Raw genomic sequence first — 20,706 nt, forward strand, 5'->3', positions numbered from 1 at the left:
CTGTAAAGGAAATGTACAACAGCCTTTCATACATCCCCAAGTGCCATCTTAGACACCAAAGAACCCAGTTGTGTGTATCTATGGTTTTGAAGCTTGCACACATTAGATATACATGCCTATGTCCCCTGCAAAGGAAGGTGGATGCTGGGGGGGTCGTGGTGACCTCAGACACATCCATTCTGTGGACCATGCTGTCTTTGGGCCTGGTGCTCTCAAGGCATGGCCGAGGACAGCACCTTCGGATGCCCTTCCGAACCAGGCAACAAATGGGTCAGATAAACATTAAATTGGGTTACTGCAGTGTATTATCAACTGCCTTATGATACATAAGATTGCTGGGTGTTTAAGTGACATATGTTTATATATGCACTTTATGTATAGAGTTAAGTGATTTGCAGGCATACACTGTAACAATACTCCATAGTACTGAATGCACCAGGTTTCTGGGTTTCCAAGTATATTTTTCTTTCCATCTTCACTGCTTGGAACCAAGTGGGGGTGGGCAGCGACGTTTTACGCATGGGCAAAGAGGGCAATCGCCCAGGGCACCCACCTTCAAAGGGGCCCGTGTAAAATGACCATTCTCTGTATTTGACCTCTGTCTATTCTATTCCTCTAAGTTTCTCTCCATCTGCCAACCTTTTCTCCTGACAATCTCTCTGCCCACTGTCATCTTAAGGAGTGTTTGGGCCCCGTGCAAGGCATATTTCAACTTTATGACCCCTTTAAAGTTTGACATATAACTTAGTATTGTTTGACATCACGAAGAGCGCGAAGTATCAGGAAATGAGGAATAAAATTCAAATTTGTTCTAAACAGGGGTCCCTAAAGAGCTTAAGATGATTACAGGCTAGAACTGGCAGTAACCATGAGTTCTTGAATTGCAGTCCCAGGGACGAAGACTCAGTTTATTGGTCTAAAATGTCACAGGTCCAAAAAGGGAAGGGGCTCCTGGGTGGCAGCAGGGTCTGCGCTTGCCCAAGATCACCCACCTCTCTGCCTCGCTGAGCCGCTCCACGCTGTGGAACCACTCCACAAACGGGCCCTCCTGCTTGAAGCTGTAGTTGTTGCACGCAGACTGCAGCAGCTTAATCTGAGCGATGACCTCAAATTCCTGTTGGGAACAAGAAGGAGGGACAACACATGGTTAGAAGGAGCACATTCTGCAAAGCACAACTCTTCTTGCATTATGGCGTCACTTCCTGTCAAGGTTAAAAGCTCTCTCTCAGTAATGAGGTCGTTTAATGCCCTGAATACACCCCCCCCCCCCCTCCCCAACACCACCAAACCTCCATCTAGTGGTTGGTTCCAGAACTGTCTCAAATTTCTTTTGTCCCTCCTCTATTTTTGTTTTCTGTTGCTATTGGGCATCGACGTACTCCATTTGGTGTCCCCCTTGTGACGTCATCGTGCTTGAAGGTGGCGACCAAAGGTGGGAGCTTCCATGCCACCAGGGCACACCAAATGGAGACACGTCGATGCCCAAGAACAAAAAGCCAAAAATAGAGGAAGGGCTAAAACATTGGAGACAATTCCAGACCCAACTACCAGATGGCGGAATAATGCACAGCATGTGAATCCAGAAAAGATTCATGCTGCGAAACTTTTGCTTCAATCTCTAAATGTAAACAATTGTATCCTTCGAGACTGATGAGGTTTAATCTAGTTGACTATTTTTACATTTTTACTTCGAAATCAAACTAGTAGTTAAAAAAAAAAAATGTAAAACAAACCCAAACAATCCTCAACCTTGGACAGTGTTTAGGTTGGCTTGCCATTGATTCAACCGAATAGGTTTACCATTCTAGCATAAGTTCTAACCAGTTCGAGTGCTAGAGTTTATACATTCTAATGACCAACAACTTCCTAGTCAGGCTTCAAATTTAAAACTTTTTAAATCCAAAACAAATGCTTTCAAAAAAAAATTCAAACTAAAAATGTTATACTTAGTGCTTCCCAAACTTAAATGTTTTGAGCCATTTGAGCTAAACCACTTTCTATACTAACAAAGGACCATGGAATTGGCTAGAGAAGAGCTAGTCGCCTTCCCTAGCCCCATCTGTGTTTTCAAAGCCACTAAACAACTTTTCAGGAAGTTTTCAGTTGGGACAACCGTGTAACTCACCTTCCGTCTCTTTTCAAAGTTGATCAGACCTCCCTGTAAGGAAACAACAACAGCAAGACTTTAATTGCAATATCAAGTAAAATAGATAAAAAAAACAAAGCTGGTGGAGTCTCTTAGACCAGCCAATGCGTCAAAATAGAAAATTCAGCAGGGCATCAACCAGAGCGCCAGTTCCAAGAGGCCTCAGAACAGCCACTTGCACCCCAAAGTCCAGGAATGGCAATGAGGGAGTGCAAACACTGGCACATATAACAAGAGAAAAATAAAAACTCTAGTGACAGATAAGCGAGTGTGAAGATAAAAAAGGTGAAAGGCAAAGGAGAAAAATATTGAGAAATGCGGAAGGGGAAATAGACCAATTGAGGATAAAAAGGGCAGAAGACTGGAAGAGGAAAAGGAAAAAAAGATGTGTGAGAATAGAAACCATGAAAAATATATGTGAGTGCAACAGAGAATGAACGACACACAAAAAGAAAAGAGAAAAAGTTATGGGTATGATTTCCACAAAGGACAAGGGTAAGAAAGCCATCAGCAGCACTCAAAAAACCCCAAAGGGCAGAGGCTTACCTCCAAGTAGTCTTTCATGGCCGTGTCCAGCATCACCAGGTCTGTGAGGAAGGTCCCCAGGTAGGGTATCGTCCCCTGCATCACCCCCTAAAAAGAAAGTGAAGCCAAGATAAAATACATCTTCTAACCAAGGCATGTCCCTGCCCACCTCTACACTGCACGTATTGGGTGCTGTCTTCCCATAACATAGTGATCAGCGCCATCCCACTGCCCCTCTCAACACTGCAGAGAGGTCACCACCTCCTCACCGCCCAGTGGTCACCACCTCCTCACTGCCCACCGGTCACCACCTCCTCACTGCATAGTGGTCACCGCCTCCTCACGACCCACCTCCACACTGCAGAGTGGTCACCGCCTCCTCATGGCCCACCTCCACACAGCAGAGTGGTCACCGCCTCCCCACGGCCCACCTCCACACAGCAGAGTGGTCATCTCCTCCTCATGGCCCACCTCCACACAGCAGAGTGGTCACCGCCTCCCCACGGCCCACCTCCACACAGCAGAGTGGTCACCGCCTCCTCATGGCCCACCTCTAGACTGGAGAGTGGTCACAGTCTCCTCAAGGCCCCCCTCTAGACTGGAGAGCGGTCACAGTCTCCTCACTGCCCACTTCCACACTGCAGAGCGGTTACTGTCAACTTACTGCACACCTACACACAGAACAATAGTCACCACCTCCACACTGTCCACCATCCCAAACTGCACTGCATAGTGGTCAGTACTCATCTACACACTGCAGAAAAGTCACAGCCCCTGCACTGCTCAGTTCCGCCCTGCAGATTGGTCACTGCCTCCCTACAGCTCACCTCAGCAGATTTTAACATAAAAAATAGTTTCTAGCTCAAATGGTTCAAAAGCTACTTAAAATACAGCAACACATGTTGCCGCTCTGTGGAACGCCCTATGGAAAGGTTGGCTGGTCACCTGTGTGTTAAACTGCTACTGAAGAGGTGCAAGTAACGACCAGACAGTGTGAACATGTTTAAATTTGACAAAATAACGAAGTAAGACTATCATAGAGTGTGCTGCATAATTTGCCTTTTCTTGCTGCATAATTTACTCGACCCTGACACATATTTTGGCCCTCCACTGCCGCATAATTCCAGTGGCCCTGCTGTTCAATATCTTTATTCAGTAAACATTGCTACCTCTGGTGTTCCAGCTCCCAGCGACCACTAGAGGGCCCCCTCTTACCCATCACATCTAAATTCCCCACCAGAGCGCGCCTCTCCTTCACAAAATGCCTCCATCGCCGCCAGAGGGCGCCTATGACGTGCTCCTTTTTTTAGTAACCACTAGAGGGCATCCCATCTATAATGACCACCACCAGAGAGCACCTATCGCCCACAGGGGGCTTCTGTCACAGCCAGAGGTTGCTTGGTGAGACCTCCAACCCCTAATGACCAACAGATAACCCCTATCCATAGTCATCACAGGTGGGTGCTCAGTCTAATGAACCAATCCTGCCATCATTCACCACCAATGGGTGCCTCTTTCCCATGAGACGATCCCGTCCAGTCTCCACCAGGGGGAGCCCCTCACTTAAAGACCCCCAACTGCTATGACCACCAGAGGGAGCCCCGTCACTTAAAGACCCCCCAACTGCTATGACCACCAGAGGGAGCCACTCAGCCACAATATGTTTCTGTCATCACCTGAGGGTGCACCCCACCTGTTTAACAGTCCAACTTCCTACCACACCTGCGACAAACTCCCACCCGCACCTACCAACGGGGGGCGCCTCTCACGCACAAGATTCCCCATCACCACCAGAGGGCGCCCCAGCTGCGCTTCTCTTCCCATCGGACTCACCAGCTCCCGCTGCTGCTGCTGCCTCTTCTGGGCCCTCTTTGGGTTGATTTCCAAGGTGGCGAACTTCGAGGTCCCTTCCTGCGCGAGAGGCAAGAGGTGCATTAGATGGAGCCCAAGCGGGTCAGCGCCAAGTGAAGTTCCCAGGTACCCCAGCGCTCAAAGCGCTTCATGTCCGTGCAAGGGGGGGTCACACGATGACGTGTCACGCACCACACATTCACGCCCAGACTCGCCCCAGTGCTTAATTTGTGCTTGTTGTTTCCGGTGCGGAGCACCGCCACTTATTTTTGAGGGCCGGCATTTTTTTTCTGCCTCAAGCATTAACTGCGAGCAAAAGACACATATAGGAAAGTCTAAGGAAGGGAAAAACGAAAAATTGTCACAGAGGGAGAAAGCAGAAACCTGCAAGAGTGAGCTGAAGGGGCAGGGAGTGGCTGTAAATGGATTAAAGAGGCCAGAGATGGCTTCAGGATTACGCCGCCTCAGTATTCCGTGTTCAAACATTTAATTGCAGCAGCCGCATGTTTAAGATGAGGGCTTTGGGCATGGGCACGCAAATTAAGCACTGGCTCGCCCCTCACATTCACGGCTTGCCCTGCCCTCCCTGGGGTTATTCAAGTGCCCCCTTTTTTCCCCTACACCGAACTCAATAAATCAAAACATTAATTTCGAGAACAAACTAATGTAGGAGTTGCAATGGTCTCCGATGGGGGTCCTCGGTTAAGTAAGCCGGGGCACAGGCAGATGCAGTGATCTGCCCAGGGTCACAATACAAATCTTAAGTAAGTTAATCTGTAGGCAATGGATGTCATGTAGGTGGTCGCCGGGGGTCGCAGCTGCGACCCCTGGCTTACCCCTTCCGACAGTCTTTGCGACCCCTGGCCTCAGAGGTGGCAAATTCAGTGCCAGGGGCACAGGGGCAGCTCATTATGGGCATCAGTTGGGACTTCACTCTTTGTTTTCTGTCAATTTTTGATGTCACTTATAATGAATAACAATATATTATTCACTATCAGTGTAATAAAAGTGCAATATAATTCGCCGGAATAAGCCCTTCCCTGGCAGCTGGGGTGAGTAAAACATGCTTGTAAATGTGTGCTGTGCGCGTGCTTGAGGGTGGGAGTGTGTTTATGCGAGGGTGTATGTAAGTGTGAATTTGTGTAAGTACGAGTTAAAGTGGAAGCCAGGGACGTGTGATATCACTTCCGCTAGCCCCGTCCATGCTGTAGACCGAAGAATGCCCAGCACGTGTGGGTGCCCGAGGAGTCCCACGCTGGAAGGGTCCACTCCAGGGTTGGCATCTCACGCTGGTGGCGGGGGAGAGAGTGAGTGTGTGTTTGTGATACTGAAGAGGGGTTGGGAGGGGTGAGATCACACAGGAAGGTAAGGCTGAGGGATTCCCTCTGCTGTCACACACCCTCCGTTATCTGCAGCCCTCAGAGGGGAATCCCTGGCAGGGCGGGGAGAGGACCCGCCCTCATCCTGGGATGTGGAAACTTCTGAGTCACACTGCGTGCTAGTCCGAGAGGGGGAGGGAAGGATACGGGGCCTTCGGCCCAAAAAGGGCTCAGCACTTTAAACAAGTGGACCCTAAATGGCAAAGATGACACAGGACAGAATAGCGCCACGAAGCGCCGTTTCAACCGGTGCAAGCGCACTATCGGAATGAGAGGTTATAACTGAAGCCTCCAGAGGAATTTAGAACTAAGGAGCCGTGTTTGTACTGCACACCGCAGCTCGGATCTCTAAAAAACAAAGGGCTGCATCCCACCCCACTGTACTCCAGGCGCTACCATCATCTGCAAGATGGTTGACATGCACCTACAGATGCATAGGAAACACCCCCTCCGGTTCCTGCACCCAGTACATAAACATTCTCACAGACACCTGCACAGACGCAATAGTCACATGTAAGTAAATCTGCACTCTCAGAGGCACACACTTGCCAGGTCCCCCCTCTGCACCAGATGGGTGGAGGCCACGGGGCTCTCAGGGCAGAGCTGGCAAGGTTCCAAGGCCCATGCGTGATATGCTGTTCCAGGCCACTTTTTTTTTTTTTTTACTTTGAATTCTGGGACTTGTAGTCCTGTTTTATACTGGAACAAATAAAACTACAAATACCAGAATTCAAAGGAACTACCTGGACTGGAGCAGGACACATTCACGACGCATGGACCTGGGAAACTTGGCAGGGCTGGGGGAGGGGTGCAGGACAGCGCAGGGCCATGTACACTGTTGATGAGCGGGGGGAGGGAGTAGATAGGCGGCCACCTCAGTACCTTGATAAGCAGCTCACGGCTCAGGGAGTGATTGTTTTCATCCGAGAAGATTTCCGATAGTTCCATAAAAATCCGGAAACTCTCCCTGTTGGAGGAAAAAAAAAAATTAACCAATGTGAGTACTGGAAAAAATCACCATCCACGCCACGCCCAGTCCCTGCCCTTCCTCCTCACAGGCATCATAGAAGCTGATCGCGAGGGGCCCCGGTAATGCTGCATGTGCTATTGCAGTGCCGACCTTAGGTTATTTCGGACCTTGTGCAGAGTATACTCTATGGTGCCCCCCCCAATGACACATCAAATTGTTTTTTATTGCTAATCATTTTATGTTAGTCGATTGTGAACAAGTAAAATGTAACTATACAAGTGCATCTGTAATAGAATAATATATAATGTTACTTCTTCACAAAAAGGGAACTCTCCTTGCTTTCTGTCTTTTTCGGGACACCTTAGTTTGCGTGCCCTGTGCAACCGCACAGTTCGCACACCCCTAAGGCCGGTACTGGCTATTACCATTACCACGCCGAATTCCTGCTCTTGTACTAAGACATTTTGAGTTGTGAATTATCCTGTGAGAATTGATATTTTACACCCCCTCCCACCCCCATTTTTAGGCAGAATTTCAACAGTTTTTTTTTTTTAGGAAATGCCGGAACTATGGTGGCCCTCACCAACTTGTAATCCTGCTTAGGCCGGCAACAGCCATTAGCAGCTGAATTTGGCTCATTGGCTGAATTGTGCTCGGTTTCATAATGTCTAATCCACTTTACCACATCCACACAACACAAGCCGAAGGACCGACCACCTCGGGCCTCATGTAGGGACTCCCAGTGTCAGGGTGCATGTCGAGCAGAGAGGTACTTCCTTCTCAGCAGCTCATGGTTCTAACGCATCTAGCCATGTGCCAGTCTTCTATGCGCTTCAAGGGTCAGTGGGACACCAACATTTGACACTTACAACCATCTCTTCCTCCCACTTTAAAGTTAGGGCACTCAAGAGGTCTGATCCGTGAGGAGAGTCAGTGACGCACCACAAGAGAGGGATGAGTAAACGAGGCGCGGAGAAGGGTGCCAGGTGTGGTAAAGTTACGAGTGCACACGGCTCTGGCCACGCAGGCTGTGGCTTTTAGGGTTGCCATCTTTCCCAGAGAAACAGACTGGCCAATTGTTCATGTTTTAAGGTTTAACAAAGGCGCAGCAAGACACCTACATTGCTTTTATATATACTCGTCCGTATTCATTTTAACATGACTTTGCGGTCTCTATTTGTTTTACAACACCAGTCCGGAATCATTAGGGCACCTTTAGAGAACATTTTAAAGGGAGTTTCTTCTTATATTTTTTGTTTAAAGTAGGCAGCGGCAAGAGGAAAAAATACAGGCTTTAGACGGTTTCCTAATTTTAGAACTGGCCAGAACATTTAAATAATGGTCAGGCCTGTATAAAATAAATAAATAAATAATTAAGTATGTCCCAGTAACATTGTTCAACCTGGTCGCCCTGCTTTAGACGTCACTGGTATCGTTGCATGCAGTGACATCACTAGAGGGTGTAGCTGTCTGAGGCGCGTTTCCAGGACCGTCCAGTGGGTGGCAGGAGATACCCACATAGGAGCTGATTACAAGTTCGATGCTGCACCGTGGAGGTGAGAGCCTGGACCGGGGCTGGGCGGTGGGGCGGCCAGATCGGGATTTGGGACGGAGGACGGTTCGTGAAAGGGGATGGATGGAGTTGCCTACCTGGACACCTCGTCCCACGTCTTCCTCAGCCGGTGCACCGCGTTGCACTGTAGCGCCGAGAGGATGGCCCGCAGCGAGGAGAAGTTTTTCAAGATCCGACACTCCTGGTGGAGGGAACACAACAGGCAGGTTAGTGATTGTGGAGGCAAAGGTTTCCAAAGGTCAGACCTCTGACCAGTTTCAGCTCTTTACATTCACTCAAAACCTCAAACATGTCTTGGTTACCATGTAAGATGTGTAGAGCTGTGCAATGCAAGTGTCCGCGGGATGTGTGTGGTCAGACGGCGCTGTGCTGCCTGTGGTCCCAGGGTCCTCTGCACTTTGAGGGGGTGGCTGTGCTGTATGTGGCCACATATTGCGGGTTCTTTGCCACATGATGGGGGACTGTGCTGTGTTACACCCCAGACTTGGGTTCTTTTCTCCTGGGGGTGACTGTGCTGTGTGTGACCTCAGACTCAATCAACGTGGTCTTATAAAGCACGAGCTTTTCACCCCAGGTGGTCTCCAGACCCTCAGACTAAGGGTTCTCGGACACCTGAGGGGGCGGCTGTGCTGTTTGTGACCACAGGCCGGGAGTTCTTTGCCACCTAAGGGTGGGCCTGTGATGTGTGTGTGACCACAGGCCGTGAGTTGTTTGCCACCTGAGGGTGTGGTTGTGCTGTGTGTGGCCCCAGACTGGGGTTCTCTGCCACCTGAGGGTGTGGCTGTGCTGTGTGTGACCCCCAGGACGTGGGTTCTTGGCCACCTGAGGGTGTGGTTGTGCTGTGTGTGACCCCAGGACGTGGGTTCTTGGCCACCTGAGGGTGTGGCTGTGCTGTGTGTGACCACAGACTGAGGGTTCTCGGACACCTGAGGGTTCTCGGACACCTGAGGGGGTGGCTGTGCTGTGTGTGACCAAAGGCCGTGGGTTCTCGGACACCTGAGGGGGTGGCTGTGAGGGGCCCAGACTGGGTGTTCTCTGAAGACAGGGGGGTGGGTGTGCTGTGTGTGGCCCCAAGACTGTGGGTGCTTTGCCACCTGGGGGAGGCTGCGATGCCTGGGCACGTCACCCCACATGTTGTGTGACTTAGGGGGTAGCTCTGCTCTTTAAAGTTTCACGCATTGAGAGCGGGGCCTTTTATGGCCCACAGGTTACAAGATTTTGTCATCCAAAGGATAACTCTGTACTGCCGCGGGGTTGGGTGAGGGCCGGGAGGTGTAGGAGCTTGTCGAGGAGGGTATAGCACTGGGACCCAGGCATGCCTCAAGGTGCCCCTTAATGGGTATGGAGGACACAGGAGAGGGTGGCTTTCTGTACCCACCACAGCCTCCTCCTTACCCCATAGAGACCCCCCGTGCCTTCTCCCTCTCTTGGAGTTACCACCAGTACCCCATGACCCCTCCATTGCAGCTGGGGGCTGCGTCTGCCGATGAAACATATACATTTCACCTCATCAATTAAGGTCTGGAGGGGTCTGGCACGGCTATGGATGGGCGCAAACGCCAGGCCAAGGCCTCCAATTCTCTGCCCTTTTCTAGCGTGAAAGGCTTACTGTGGTATTAATGTCTTATTTCTTGCTTTGTTGTGTTTAAATTATTGTTATCTGAGCTGTGTTTGTTAGACTTGCGTTGTTTGCAGTGTTAGAACACTACAATGCAACACCCAGCAGAACAGCCAACACAGCACGGCCATGTCTTCTGGTGGCCATCACCCAACTCCTAGGAACACTAAGAAACACCACACGTAACACCCATCAGAACAGCAAACACACAACCTGCATCTAACACAGCACAACCATGTCTTCTGGTGGCCATCACCCCACTCCCAACAACACACAGAACCACCAACCACACAGTAACACCCATGGGAACAGTCAACACACCACGTGCATCTAACACAGCACAGCCATGACTTCTGGTGGCCATCACCCCACTCCCAACAACACATAGAACCACCAACCACACAGTAACACCCATGGGAACAGTCAACACACCACATGCATCTAACACAGCACAACCATGTCTTCTGGTGGCCATCACCCCACTCCCAACAACACACAGAACCACCAACCAGACATTAACACCCATCGGAACAGTCAACACACCACGTGCATCTAACACAGCACAGCCAGGTCTTCTGGTAGCCATCACCCAACCCCTAGGAACACTAAAACACCACACAGCAACACCCATCAGAACAGCAAACACACCACCTGCATCCAACACAGCACAGCCATGTCTTCTGGTGACCACCACACCACTCCCAACTATGGAAGACACTGGTACCATGAAGGCGTGCAGCCGTAAGACGACACTGGTCCCTATGAAGGCGTGCAGCCCTATGGAAGACACTGGTCCCTATGAAGGCGTGGAGCCATATGGAAGACTAGGGTCCCTATGAAGGCGTGGAGCCATATGGAAGACTAGGGTCCCTATGAAGGCGTGGAGCCATATGGAAGACACTGGTCCATATGAAGGCGTGGAGCCATATGGAAGACACTGGTCCCTATGAAGGCATGAAGCCATATGAAAGACTCGGGTCCCTATGAAGGCGTGGACCCATATGGATGACACGGGTCCCTATGAAGGCTTGGAGCCATATGGAAGACACAGGTCTCTATGAAGGCTTGGAGCCATATGGAAGACAGGTCTCTATGAAGGCTTGGAGCCATATGGAAGACACAGGTCTCTATGAAGGCGTGGAGCCATATGGAAGACACCGGTCCCTATGAAGTGTAGAGCCATATGGAAGACACAGGTCCCTATGAAGGCATGGAGCCATATGGAAGACACTGGTCCCTATGAAGGCGTGGAGCCATAAGGAAGACACTGGTCCCTATGAAGGCGTGCAGCCATATGGAAGACACTGGTCCCTATGAAGGTGTGGACCCATATGGAAGACACTGGTCCCTATGAAGGTGTGGACCCATATGGAAGACACTGGTCCCTATGAAGGCGTGCAGCCATATGGAAGACACTGGTCCCTATGAAGGCGTGCAGCCATATGGAAGACACTGGTCCCTATGAAGGCGTGGACCCATATGGAAGACACTGGTCCCTATGAAGGCGTGGACCCATATGGAAGACAGGTCCCTATGAAGGTGTGCAGCCATATGGAAGACACTGGTCCCTACGAAGGTGTGCAGCCGTATGGAAGACACTGGTCCCTACGAAGGTGTGCAGCCGTATGGAAGACACTGGTCCCTATGAAGGCGTGGAGCCACATGGAAGACACTGGTCCCTATGAAGGCGTGGAGCCATATAGAAGACTCGGGTCCCTATGAAGGCGTGCAGCCATATGGAAGACACTGGTCCCTATGAAGGCGTGGACCCATATGGAAGACACTGGTCCCTATGAAGGCGTGCAGCCATATGGAAGAGACCGGTCCCTATGAAGGCGTGGAGCCATATGGAAGACACTGGTCCCTATGAAGGTGTGGACCCATATGGAAGACACTGGTCCCTATGAAGGCGTGGAGCCATATGGATGACACTGGTCCCTATGAAGGCGTAGAGCCATATGGAAGACACTGGTCCCCATGAAGGCGTGGAGCCATATGGAAGACTCGGGTCCCCATGAAGGCGTGGAGCCATATGGAAGAGACAGTAAATATTGAAAGCAGGTTTCCATTCGTAGCCATGGAAGCTTCCCATTACCACACAAGTGTGCGACCCCACTAGAAAATCTCCATGTGGGCGCTAGATTACTGAAATCAGCCGTGAGCAGTCACATCCAGATTAATGCATTCTTTGCTCTTATATTCTAATGTTCTGGAGCTCAACGAGTTGCCTTAAAGAACGAGAAGTGCCCTCTTGATTTTACGCGGTTTTCAAGTGAGTGTCTCCTAAGACGCCAGGGTTTGATGCCGAGGGCCTGTGGTGCGCTCCTTGTTTACTAGGAGGGAAGGAGCCTCGCGCCGGTGACAGGAATTTGCCTGCCATCACACAGCGCGTCAGCGTGAGCAGGGACTTAAGCCAACAAGCCCCAGTTCCGACTCCGAGCTCAGCCAGACGCCCGCACCTGCCGCCTCTGAACAGCTGGGCTGTTTTTGTCCAAGCGCAGGAATGTGGCACATTTGGCTGTGCTTTACAGCCCTAAAAGTGTAGAGCTGCCTGCCCACGGCGCATCTCCTAAGCCGCCTTCATCCTTCCAAATGTGTGGACTGGAAAGCCCAATGCCTGGCACACAGCATCTCCCAGAGCAGTGCTGTGCACGCCCGGCCACCCGGCCCCCAACACCAACGCCCCCTCACCAAGGCTTGGAACTTGTGTCAATGTGCAGGAGACGGGTCTTGTTGGGCTGGGGCAGGGTGATCACACCCGGGCCTGATTATGTCATGGCATACGGATATCGTTTGCAATACGGCTGCCAGGCACCCTGTTACAGCGTTCCCTCCATGCCCACAACTCATTAGGATGCCCTCTATTACAACATGGCTGCCATGACAGGGCGACGTCTTTTCCAATGTCTGCTGGGCCCTTGCCTTCCGTCCAGAGAGGACCTGGCCTGGCAGCTTGGCCTGGACTGCTCCCATAGAGAGCAGGGTCAAGACTGATTTGCATATAGCTGGGTCCAACCTGGGGGGACGTAAAAGGCAAAATAACGATGGATTAAACTCAGATCTGTGAGTGTTTGAAAAGGTTCAACAGTCCGTCCATCCTTTTATTTTGTGATATCTCATTAGGGAAGCATCTATTACAGCGTGGCTGCCATGACATGGAGACGTCTTTTCCAATGTCTCGCAGGCACTTAAGTAGTGATGGACCTGGGTCACACCACGGCTTTCATGGTCAGGAGGGCATCTATTACAAAATGGCTGCGATGGCAGGTGACATTTCTATCAACATGGCTGCCACACACTCGGTTACACTGTGCCCTAAGTGGTCACATCTAATTAGGACACCGTCTATTACAACATGATTGCCAAATATGCAGTTAGATAGCAGTAGCAACGTCCATCTGTACTGTCCACCCAACCTTGTCTAAGTCCTTGGCCAGTGACCTATAGAAAGCATGGTGACCACACACACAGGTAGAATTATCTCTTGGAACAACATGGCCAGATGCAAACTCACACGCACCCTCCTTCAGAACACACAACTTCAAAACATGGCTGTCCTCAAGCACAAAGTTAGGAAAAACTGTTACAATGTGCTTGTAATGCTTGGAGGGAAGACTGTCGTCCAGCATGCGTTCTTAAAACACACACCGATGACCTCCTTTACAATATGGCCGCCATGATGACACGAGGTAGGCAACTGTTGCTACTTATACCACTCACTAGGTTTATTATAGGCAGATCCACTGGAATTATGCGGCAGGAGAGGGCCAAATTATGTGGCAAGAAAAGCCAAATTAGGCGGCATAATGCTGCACATTTTGTAATAATATTACTTCATTAATTTGTCATTTTTAAACTTGCTAGCACTGTCAGGGCATCTGCTGCACCACTGTAGAACCAGTTTAACACACAAATATAGCAGTAAGTAACAGAAAGGTGACCATTCCAGCTTTGGAAAGGGCCTTCCACTGTGCTGCAGCACGTGTCGCTGCATTTTTAGTAACTTTTAAACCGTTTGAGCTAGAAACCAATCTGCAGATTATGTGGCAGATGATGGATTATGTTGCAAATCTATAATTATGCAAAAATTGCCACGGCCGCACAGTTTCATAATTCCAGTGGCCCTGATTATAAACATCTTAGCCAAACTGGCATTAAGTTCCACCCAGACTCACCCTAGCCACGTCGATCCACCGCTCCACCACCTTGGCTCTCTGGTGAGGCTTCATGCAGCGGTCACTCAGGCACGAGGCAATGACGCAGTTGGTGACGCTGTTGAACTGGGAGACGGTGGCTCGGATAGTCGGGGCCAGGTGCTCCTTGCCCTTCTTGTCTCGCTGCGACCAGATGCAGCCCAGGCAGTGGTAGGGCACCACCTTCTTAAAGAGGTCCTGTGGAGAAGGGAGACAGCGCATAGTGAATATTCAATCCCATGGAGGAGCTACACGGGTAAGCGTCTTATGGGTGTTGCACCGGAGACAAACGCAGTCTGGTGGGATTGCAGCTCAATGATGAATATTTTGGGCTGACAAGACAGGTTCGCCTCTTCATTGGTTACTTGCACATGTCTAGTGGTTTAAAAGTAATGTACCAGTGAGAAAGGGCCACCTATGATTGAGAGGTGAATAAAATGAGAGAAAAAGGCAAAATAAAAAAGGGCATTGTAGAGAAGGGAGGGAGACATCATTTAAGAAGAAATAAGGAGGAAAAAAAAAAGGAGGAAAGAGAGGGGAGGGGGAAGAATTACAAGAAAACATCACTGTAGAAGGAGTGGACCAACGAAAGTGGGAAAAAGAGATGGGGTGATAATTCTTGAGGTGAGGAATGAGTGCCCTGGCAAAGAAGGTTTTATGGAACCACAGGACTTTCATCGAAGCCTGCAGTTTGCATGAGCCAATGGGAACAGGGTTTACTATATGCACAATCCTGTCAAAGTATCACAATGGAACAAATGAAGCCTCTTTTAAACAGATTCTTAGTAAAGGCCCCTGTGGCTGAGCCAGAGGTACAGAAGCCAGGCTCAGCACGGCTAGACAGCAGAACACACCTGGCACAGGGGGGCTTAGTAAGAGACAGGAAGATGGGCCAGCTGCTCGAAGGCCTTCCTGGGACTGTTCGGAAGGAACATGGATGAAGAATCTGCCTGAAAAGTGTCCGAGGACCCAGGAACCTCAGTGGCCCTCTTAGGACCCGCATGCCAGCTCTCGGAGACAGAGGAAGCTGCTGGAGTCCACCCGCTATAAAATAATTTCTCAATGGGGACTGCTTGATACAGGATCTGGGGGGTTCTTACACCCCGCAAGACCCTAGCAACAAGGTTTGCAAAAGGCAGTGCCCTGAAGAAGCTAAAGGAAGGACTAGAAAAGTGGAGCATTCTGGACCCACCAACTAGATAGCGGAATAGTGCACAGCATGTGAATCCAGAAAAGATGCACACTGCAAAAAAGATGGGACTGGACAAGTCCGTGGTATCTGCAGCCACCCTTCAAGCCTCCTCCTCTGAGCAGCCCGACCACAGGAGTGGAGGAATCAAAGGCTCCCGGCTCACCTTCGGAAGCGACCGTACTCTTGGCCAGGAGAAAGGACATGCATCTCACCTTCAAAAGATGTAGGTGTTGCCTATAACTAACAGGACCTGGAGATAGCTAGGCAATGCTGCTTTGCCTTAGATACAAAAAGTGAATTACTAAAAATAGGAAAACTTAGCTGTAAAGAAATAACTTCGACAAAACATGGTAGGGGCAGGAGAGGCAGAACCCCCTGAAGAAGCCGCAGAAGGGAGGAGGTTACGGGAGAGGGATGAAGTTGGAGGAACACGATGGAGAGGCATCTACAAACACCAGACGAGGCCCTACTCACAGCATCCATGACAGTAAACTGCTCGGCCACCATCTCCTGGGAGAACTGCAGGAAGTCGGACCTTCCCTCGCACAGGCCGTTCTCCTCCACGATCTGGACCGTGAAGCTGGAGTGATCTAGAACTGAGAAGAGGGACAGGACAGGGTCAGAGGTGCTGGGCTTGCACAATCGTGGTGAGTCTCAACTGAACGCCGTGCAATGCACCCATATGCCTCTACACACACAAATTACACACCCATCGTATGTGTGCCCTCCTTTATGCTTCTGCCCTACATTCTTGCGCTAATCTGGTCTCCAGACACCCACCTAGGCCCCCTCATTTAGACTATTTGCTCCACCTTCTCCGCTCTACCGTCCTCTGGGCCTTCCACCCCTCTCCCCGTCCCCCAGTACCCCCCATGGTATCCTTGCCCTTTCTTTGGGCCCTCCATGCTCCTATCTGCTCGCCTCCTTGTGCTCGACCCCTCATGCACCACCCTCAATACTGCTTTCCGTTGGGCAGGGCCACTGGAATTATGTGGCATGAGATGACCAAATTATGCAGCAGGGAGGGATCAATGCCCTCCTCAACCAGGGAGTGGGGAAGTGTAAGAGAAAGAACCTCTTCTACTCAGGGGGGGCTACCACACAGACGTTTTAAGGAACGGGCAAAGTGGGCTCTGGCCCAGGGGGGCCCACGTCGGAGCCAGTTCCATTTTGCTGAGAGGCTTGCCCTGATGGCCTTCAAGAATTCCTAAATGGCTTGTTTTAAGCGTTATGTTCCTTTCTTTTTATGTGGGTGATGTGTGAGAATCTATTACAGAAGTTTCATGCCACATTCATAAAAAAAAAAAAAAAAAAAAAAAAAAAAAACTTTCTTTTAGATCGAAACAGGACCTCAAATATGAGAAATGGGTAACTGTCACGGAGATCATTTGCAGTAATATTAGTGAGCGGCTCCTGGTTACAATATTGAAAACACGCATCAGTATCGCTGAATATTAGAATTTAGAAACACGTTTAGAATTTGGTTGAGCGACCTGGCCAAAGAGGGCATGAAACTGGATCATGAGTTCAAAGCTGTTCTGAACAGGGGCGCCCAAAATATATTTTGCTACGGCCCCCAAAGTCCTTTAGCTGTCCCTGGGCTACCATCCCGGTGTGGGGTGGAGGAGAGGGTCCCTTACCGTCCTGCTCCGCCTCCGCCTCCTGCTGCCTCTGGAACTGGTCCAGCAGCAGCCGAGCCCGACGCTCCAGGTCGGAGCCAGGGATGTAGTGATGCACGTATGAGATGAGCTGTCGGAGGCACGAGAAGTCCGGGGGGTTCCGGAAGTCCTCGGAGTACTGGTCCAGCCAGGCGCCCAGGATGGAGGAGATGGTGCTGTGGGCAGGAATGAGAAGCAGGTTAACAGTGTACACCACACCACACCACACCACACCACACCACCCATGGGTCCAACCACATCTTAGGTCCCTAAAACCACAGCTCCGTGGCGACATCCAACCCAGTGCTGAGGTCACTTTTTGGGTCCATGGCTCGATGTTTGTTACCCCAACCAGTGTTCTCTTGGGGGGGGGGTCTTCACCCCCCATCCCCAACCCTTCTTGCGGGGCATTTCTACTCACTTCTTGAGCTCCAAGCGGTCTTCCACAGTGTGCCGCGAGTGGTCGCCATTGGTGTGAGCATGGAACCTGCCATACCTGGGGGTAAGAAACAAGGGGTAGGGGGGTTAGAAGAACCCAATATACACCATTTTAAGGAATTGTACGCAGTGCAAAACCTCACACGCGCCACCACACTCGCTGGCACCACGATGAACTTGCAGGGACTCCCTCATGGGTCCCACGCTCACTCCTAGGGACTCTTTATTAATGGGTCCCACACTCGCTGGCACCACGATGAACTCGCAGGGACTCCCTCATGGGTCCCACGCTCACTCCTAGGGACTCTTCATTCATGGGTCCCACACTCGCTGGCACCACGGTGAACTCGCAGGGACTCCCTCATGGGTCCCACACTCGCTGGCACCAGGGTGAACTCGCAGGGACTCCCTCATGGGTCCCACACTCACTCCTAGGGACTCTTCATTCATGGGTCCCACACTCGCTGGCACCAGGGTGAACTCGCAGGGACTCCCTCATGGGTCCCACGCTCACTCCTAGGGACTCTTCATTCATGGGTCCCACACTCGCTGGCACCACGGTGAACTCGCAGGGACTCCCTCATGGGTCCCACACTCGCTGGCACCACGGTGAACTGCAGGGACTCCCTCATGGGTCCCACACTCGCTCCTAGGGACTCTTCATTCATGGGTCCCACACTCGCTGGCACCAGGGTGAACTCGCAGGGACTCCCTCATGGGTCCCACACTCACTCCTAGGGACTCTTCATTCATGGGTCCCACACTCGCTGGCACCAGGGTGAACTCGCAGGGACTCCCTCATGGGTCCCACGCTCACTCCTAGGGACTCTTCATTCATGGGTCCCACACTCGCTGGCACCACGGTGAACTCGCAGGGACTCCCTCATGGGTCCCACACTCACTCCTAGGGACTCTTCATTCATGGGTCCCACACTCGCTGGCACCAGGGTGAACTCGCAGGGACTCCCTCATGGGTCCCACGCTCACTCCTAGGGACTCTTCATTCATGGGTCCCACACTCGCTGGCACCACGATGAACTCACAGGGACTCAGTCATGGGTCCCATGCTCACTCCTAGGGACTCTTCATTCATGGGTCCCACACTCGCTGGCACCAGGGTGAACTCGCAGGGACTCCCTCATGGGTCCCACACTCGCTGGCACCAGGATGAACTGCAGGGACTCCCTCATGGGTCCCACACTGCACTCCTAGGGGCTCTTCATTCATGGGTCCCACACTCACTCCTAGGGACTCTTCATTCATGGTTCCCACACTCACTGGTACCACGATGAACTCGCGGGGACTCCCTCATGGGTCCCACACTCACTCCTAGGGACTCTTCATTCATGGGGCCCACACTCGCTGACACCACAATGAACTCGCGGGGACTCCCTCATGGGTCCCACACTCGCTGGCACCACGGTGAACTCGCAGGGACTCCCTCATGGGTCCCACACTCACTCCTAGGGACTCTTCATTCATCGGTCCCACACTCGCTGGCACCACGGTGAACTCTCGGGGACTCAGGCCTCTTTGGTTCGACACTCGGACACATGCAGCACTGACTCCCGTCTCAGGTCCCCACACTCACTGGTATCCTGTGCTCTCAGGGACTCCCATCTCATGGGCCCCACACTCACTGGTATCCTGTGCCATCAGGGACTCCCGTCTTATGGGCCCCACACTCACTGGTATCCTGTGCCATCAGGGACTCCCGTCTTATGGGCCCCACACTCACTGGCATTATTCTGTGCTCTCAGGGACTCCCGTCTCATGGGCACCACACTCACTGGCATTATTCTGTGCTCTCAGGGACTCCCGTCTCATGGGCCCCACACTCACTGGCATTATTCTGTGCTCTCAGGGACTCCCGTCTCATGGGCCCCACACTCACTGGTATCCTGTGCCATCAGGGACTCCCGTCTTATGGGCCCCACACTCACTGGGATTATTCTGTGCTCTCAGGGACTCCCGTCTCATGGGCCCCACACTCACTGGCATTATTCTGTGCTGTCGGGGACTCCCGTCTCATGGGCCCCACACTCACTGGCATTATTCTGTGCTGTCGGGGATTCCCGTCTCATGGGCCCCACACTCACTGGTATCCTGTGCTCTCAGGGACTCCCGTCTCATGGGCCCCACACTCACTGGTATCCTGTGCCATCAGGGACTCCCTTCTTCTGGACCCCACACTCACTGGCATTATTCTGTGCTCTCAGGGACTCCCGTCTCATGGGCCCCACACTCACTGGCATTATTCTGTGCTGTCGGGGACTCCTGTCTCATGGGGCCCACACTCACTGGTATGCTGTGCTCTCAGGGACTCCCGTCTCCTGGGCCCCACACTCACTGGTATCCTGTGCTCTCAGGGACTCCCGTCTCATGGGCCCCACACTCACTGGTATCCTGTGCTCTCAGGGACTCACGTCTCATGGGCCACACACTCACACTGGTATGCTGTGCTGTCAGGGACTCCCGTCTCATGGGCCCCACACTCACTGGTATCCTGTGCTCTCAGGGACTCCCGTCTCATGGGCCCCACACTCACTGGTATCCTGTGCTCTCAGGGACTCCCATCTTATGGGCCCCACACTCACTGGCATTATTCTGTGCTCTCAGGGACTCCAGTCTCATGGGCCCCACACTCACTGGTATCCTGTGCTGTCAGGGACTCCCATCTCATGGGGCCCACACTCACTGGTATCCTGTGCTCTCAGGGACTCCCGTCTCATGGGCCCCACACTCACTGGTATCCTGTCCTCTCAGGGACTCACGTCTCATGGGCCACACACTCACTGGTATCCTGTGCTGTCAGGGACTCCCGTCTCATGGGGCCCACACTCACTGGTATCATGCAGTGCTCTCAGGGACTTCCGTCTCATGGGCCCCACACTCACTGGTATCCTGTCCTCTCAGGGACTCCCGTCTCATGGGCCCCACACTCACTGGTATCCTGTGCTGTCGGGGACTCCCGTATCATGGGGCCCACACTCACTGGTATCCTGTGCTCTCAGGGACTCCCGTCTCATGGGCCCCACACTCACTGGTATCCTGTGCTCTCAGGGACTCCCGTCTCATGGGCCCCACACTCACTGGTATCCTGTGCTCTCAGGGACTCCCGTCTTATGGGCCCCACACGCACTGGCATTATTCTGTGCTGTCG

The 20,706-nt window shown here is 51.8% G+C and overlaps 1 protein-coding gene across 6 annotated transcripts in view; it reads right to left on the reverse strand.

Annotated features, from left to right (window-relative positions):
* Positions 1-20,706, reverse strand: part of RALGDS (ral guanine nucleotide dissociation stimulator) — a 170,932-nt gene that overhangs the window by 12,992 nt on the left and 137,234 nt on the right. For all 6 annotated transcript variants that reach the window (XM_069237136.1, XM_069237138.1, XM_069237135.1 and 3 more), the window contains exons 4-13: positions 17,527-17,601; positions 17,088-17,281; positions 15,922-16,043; positions 14,238-14,453; positions 8,522-8,625; positions 6,784-6,868; positions 4,505-4,582; positions 2,693-2,779; positions 2,126-2,158; positions 993-1,114 (exon numbers count right to left, since the gene is read on the reverse strand). In XM_069237136.1, coding sequence (XP_069093237.1) covers positions 993-1,114; positions 2,126-2,158; positions 2,693-2,779; positions 4,505-4,582; positions 6,784-6,868; positions 8,522-8,625; positions 14,238-14,453; positions 15,922-16,043; positions 17,088-17,281; positions 17,527-17,601 — 1,116 coding nt within the window. The remainder of the gene's footprint in view (positions 1-992; positions 1,115-2,125; positions 2,159-2,692; positions 2,780-4,504; positions 4,583-6,783; positions 6,869-8,521; positions 8,626-14,237; positions 14,454-15,921; positions 16,044-17,087; positions 17,282-17,526; positions 17,602-20,706) is intronic.

This window comes from Pleurodeles waltl, chromosome 6 (genome assembly GCF_031143425.1).
Source record: "Pleurodeles waltl isolate 20211129_DDA chromosome 6, aPleWal1.hap1.20221129, whole genome shotgun sequence".
Taxonomy (NCBI): Eukaryota; Metazoa; Chordata; class Amphibia; order Caudata; family Salamandridae; genus Pleurodeles; species Pleurodeles waltl.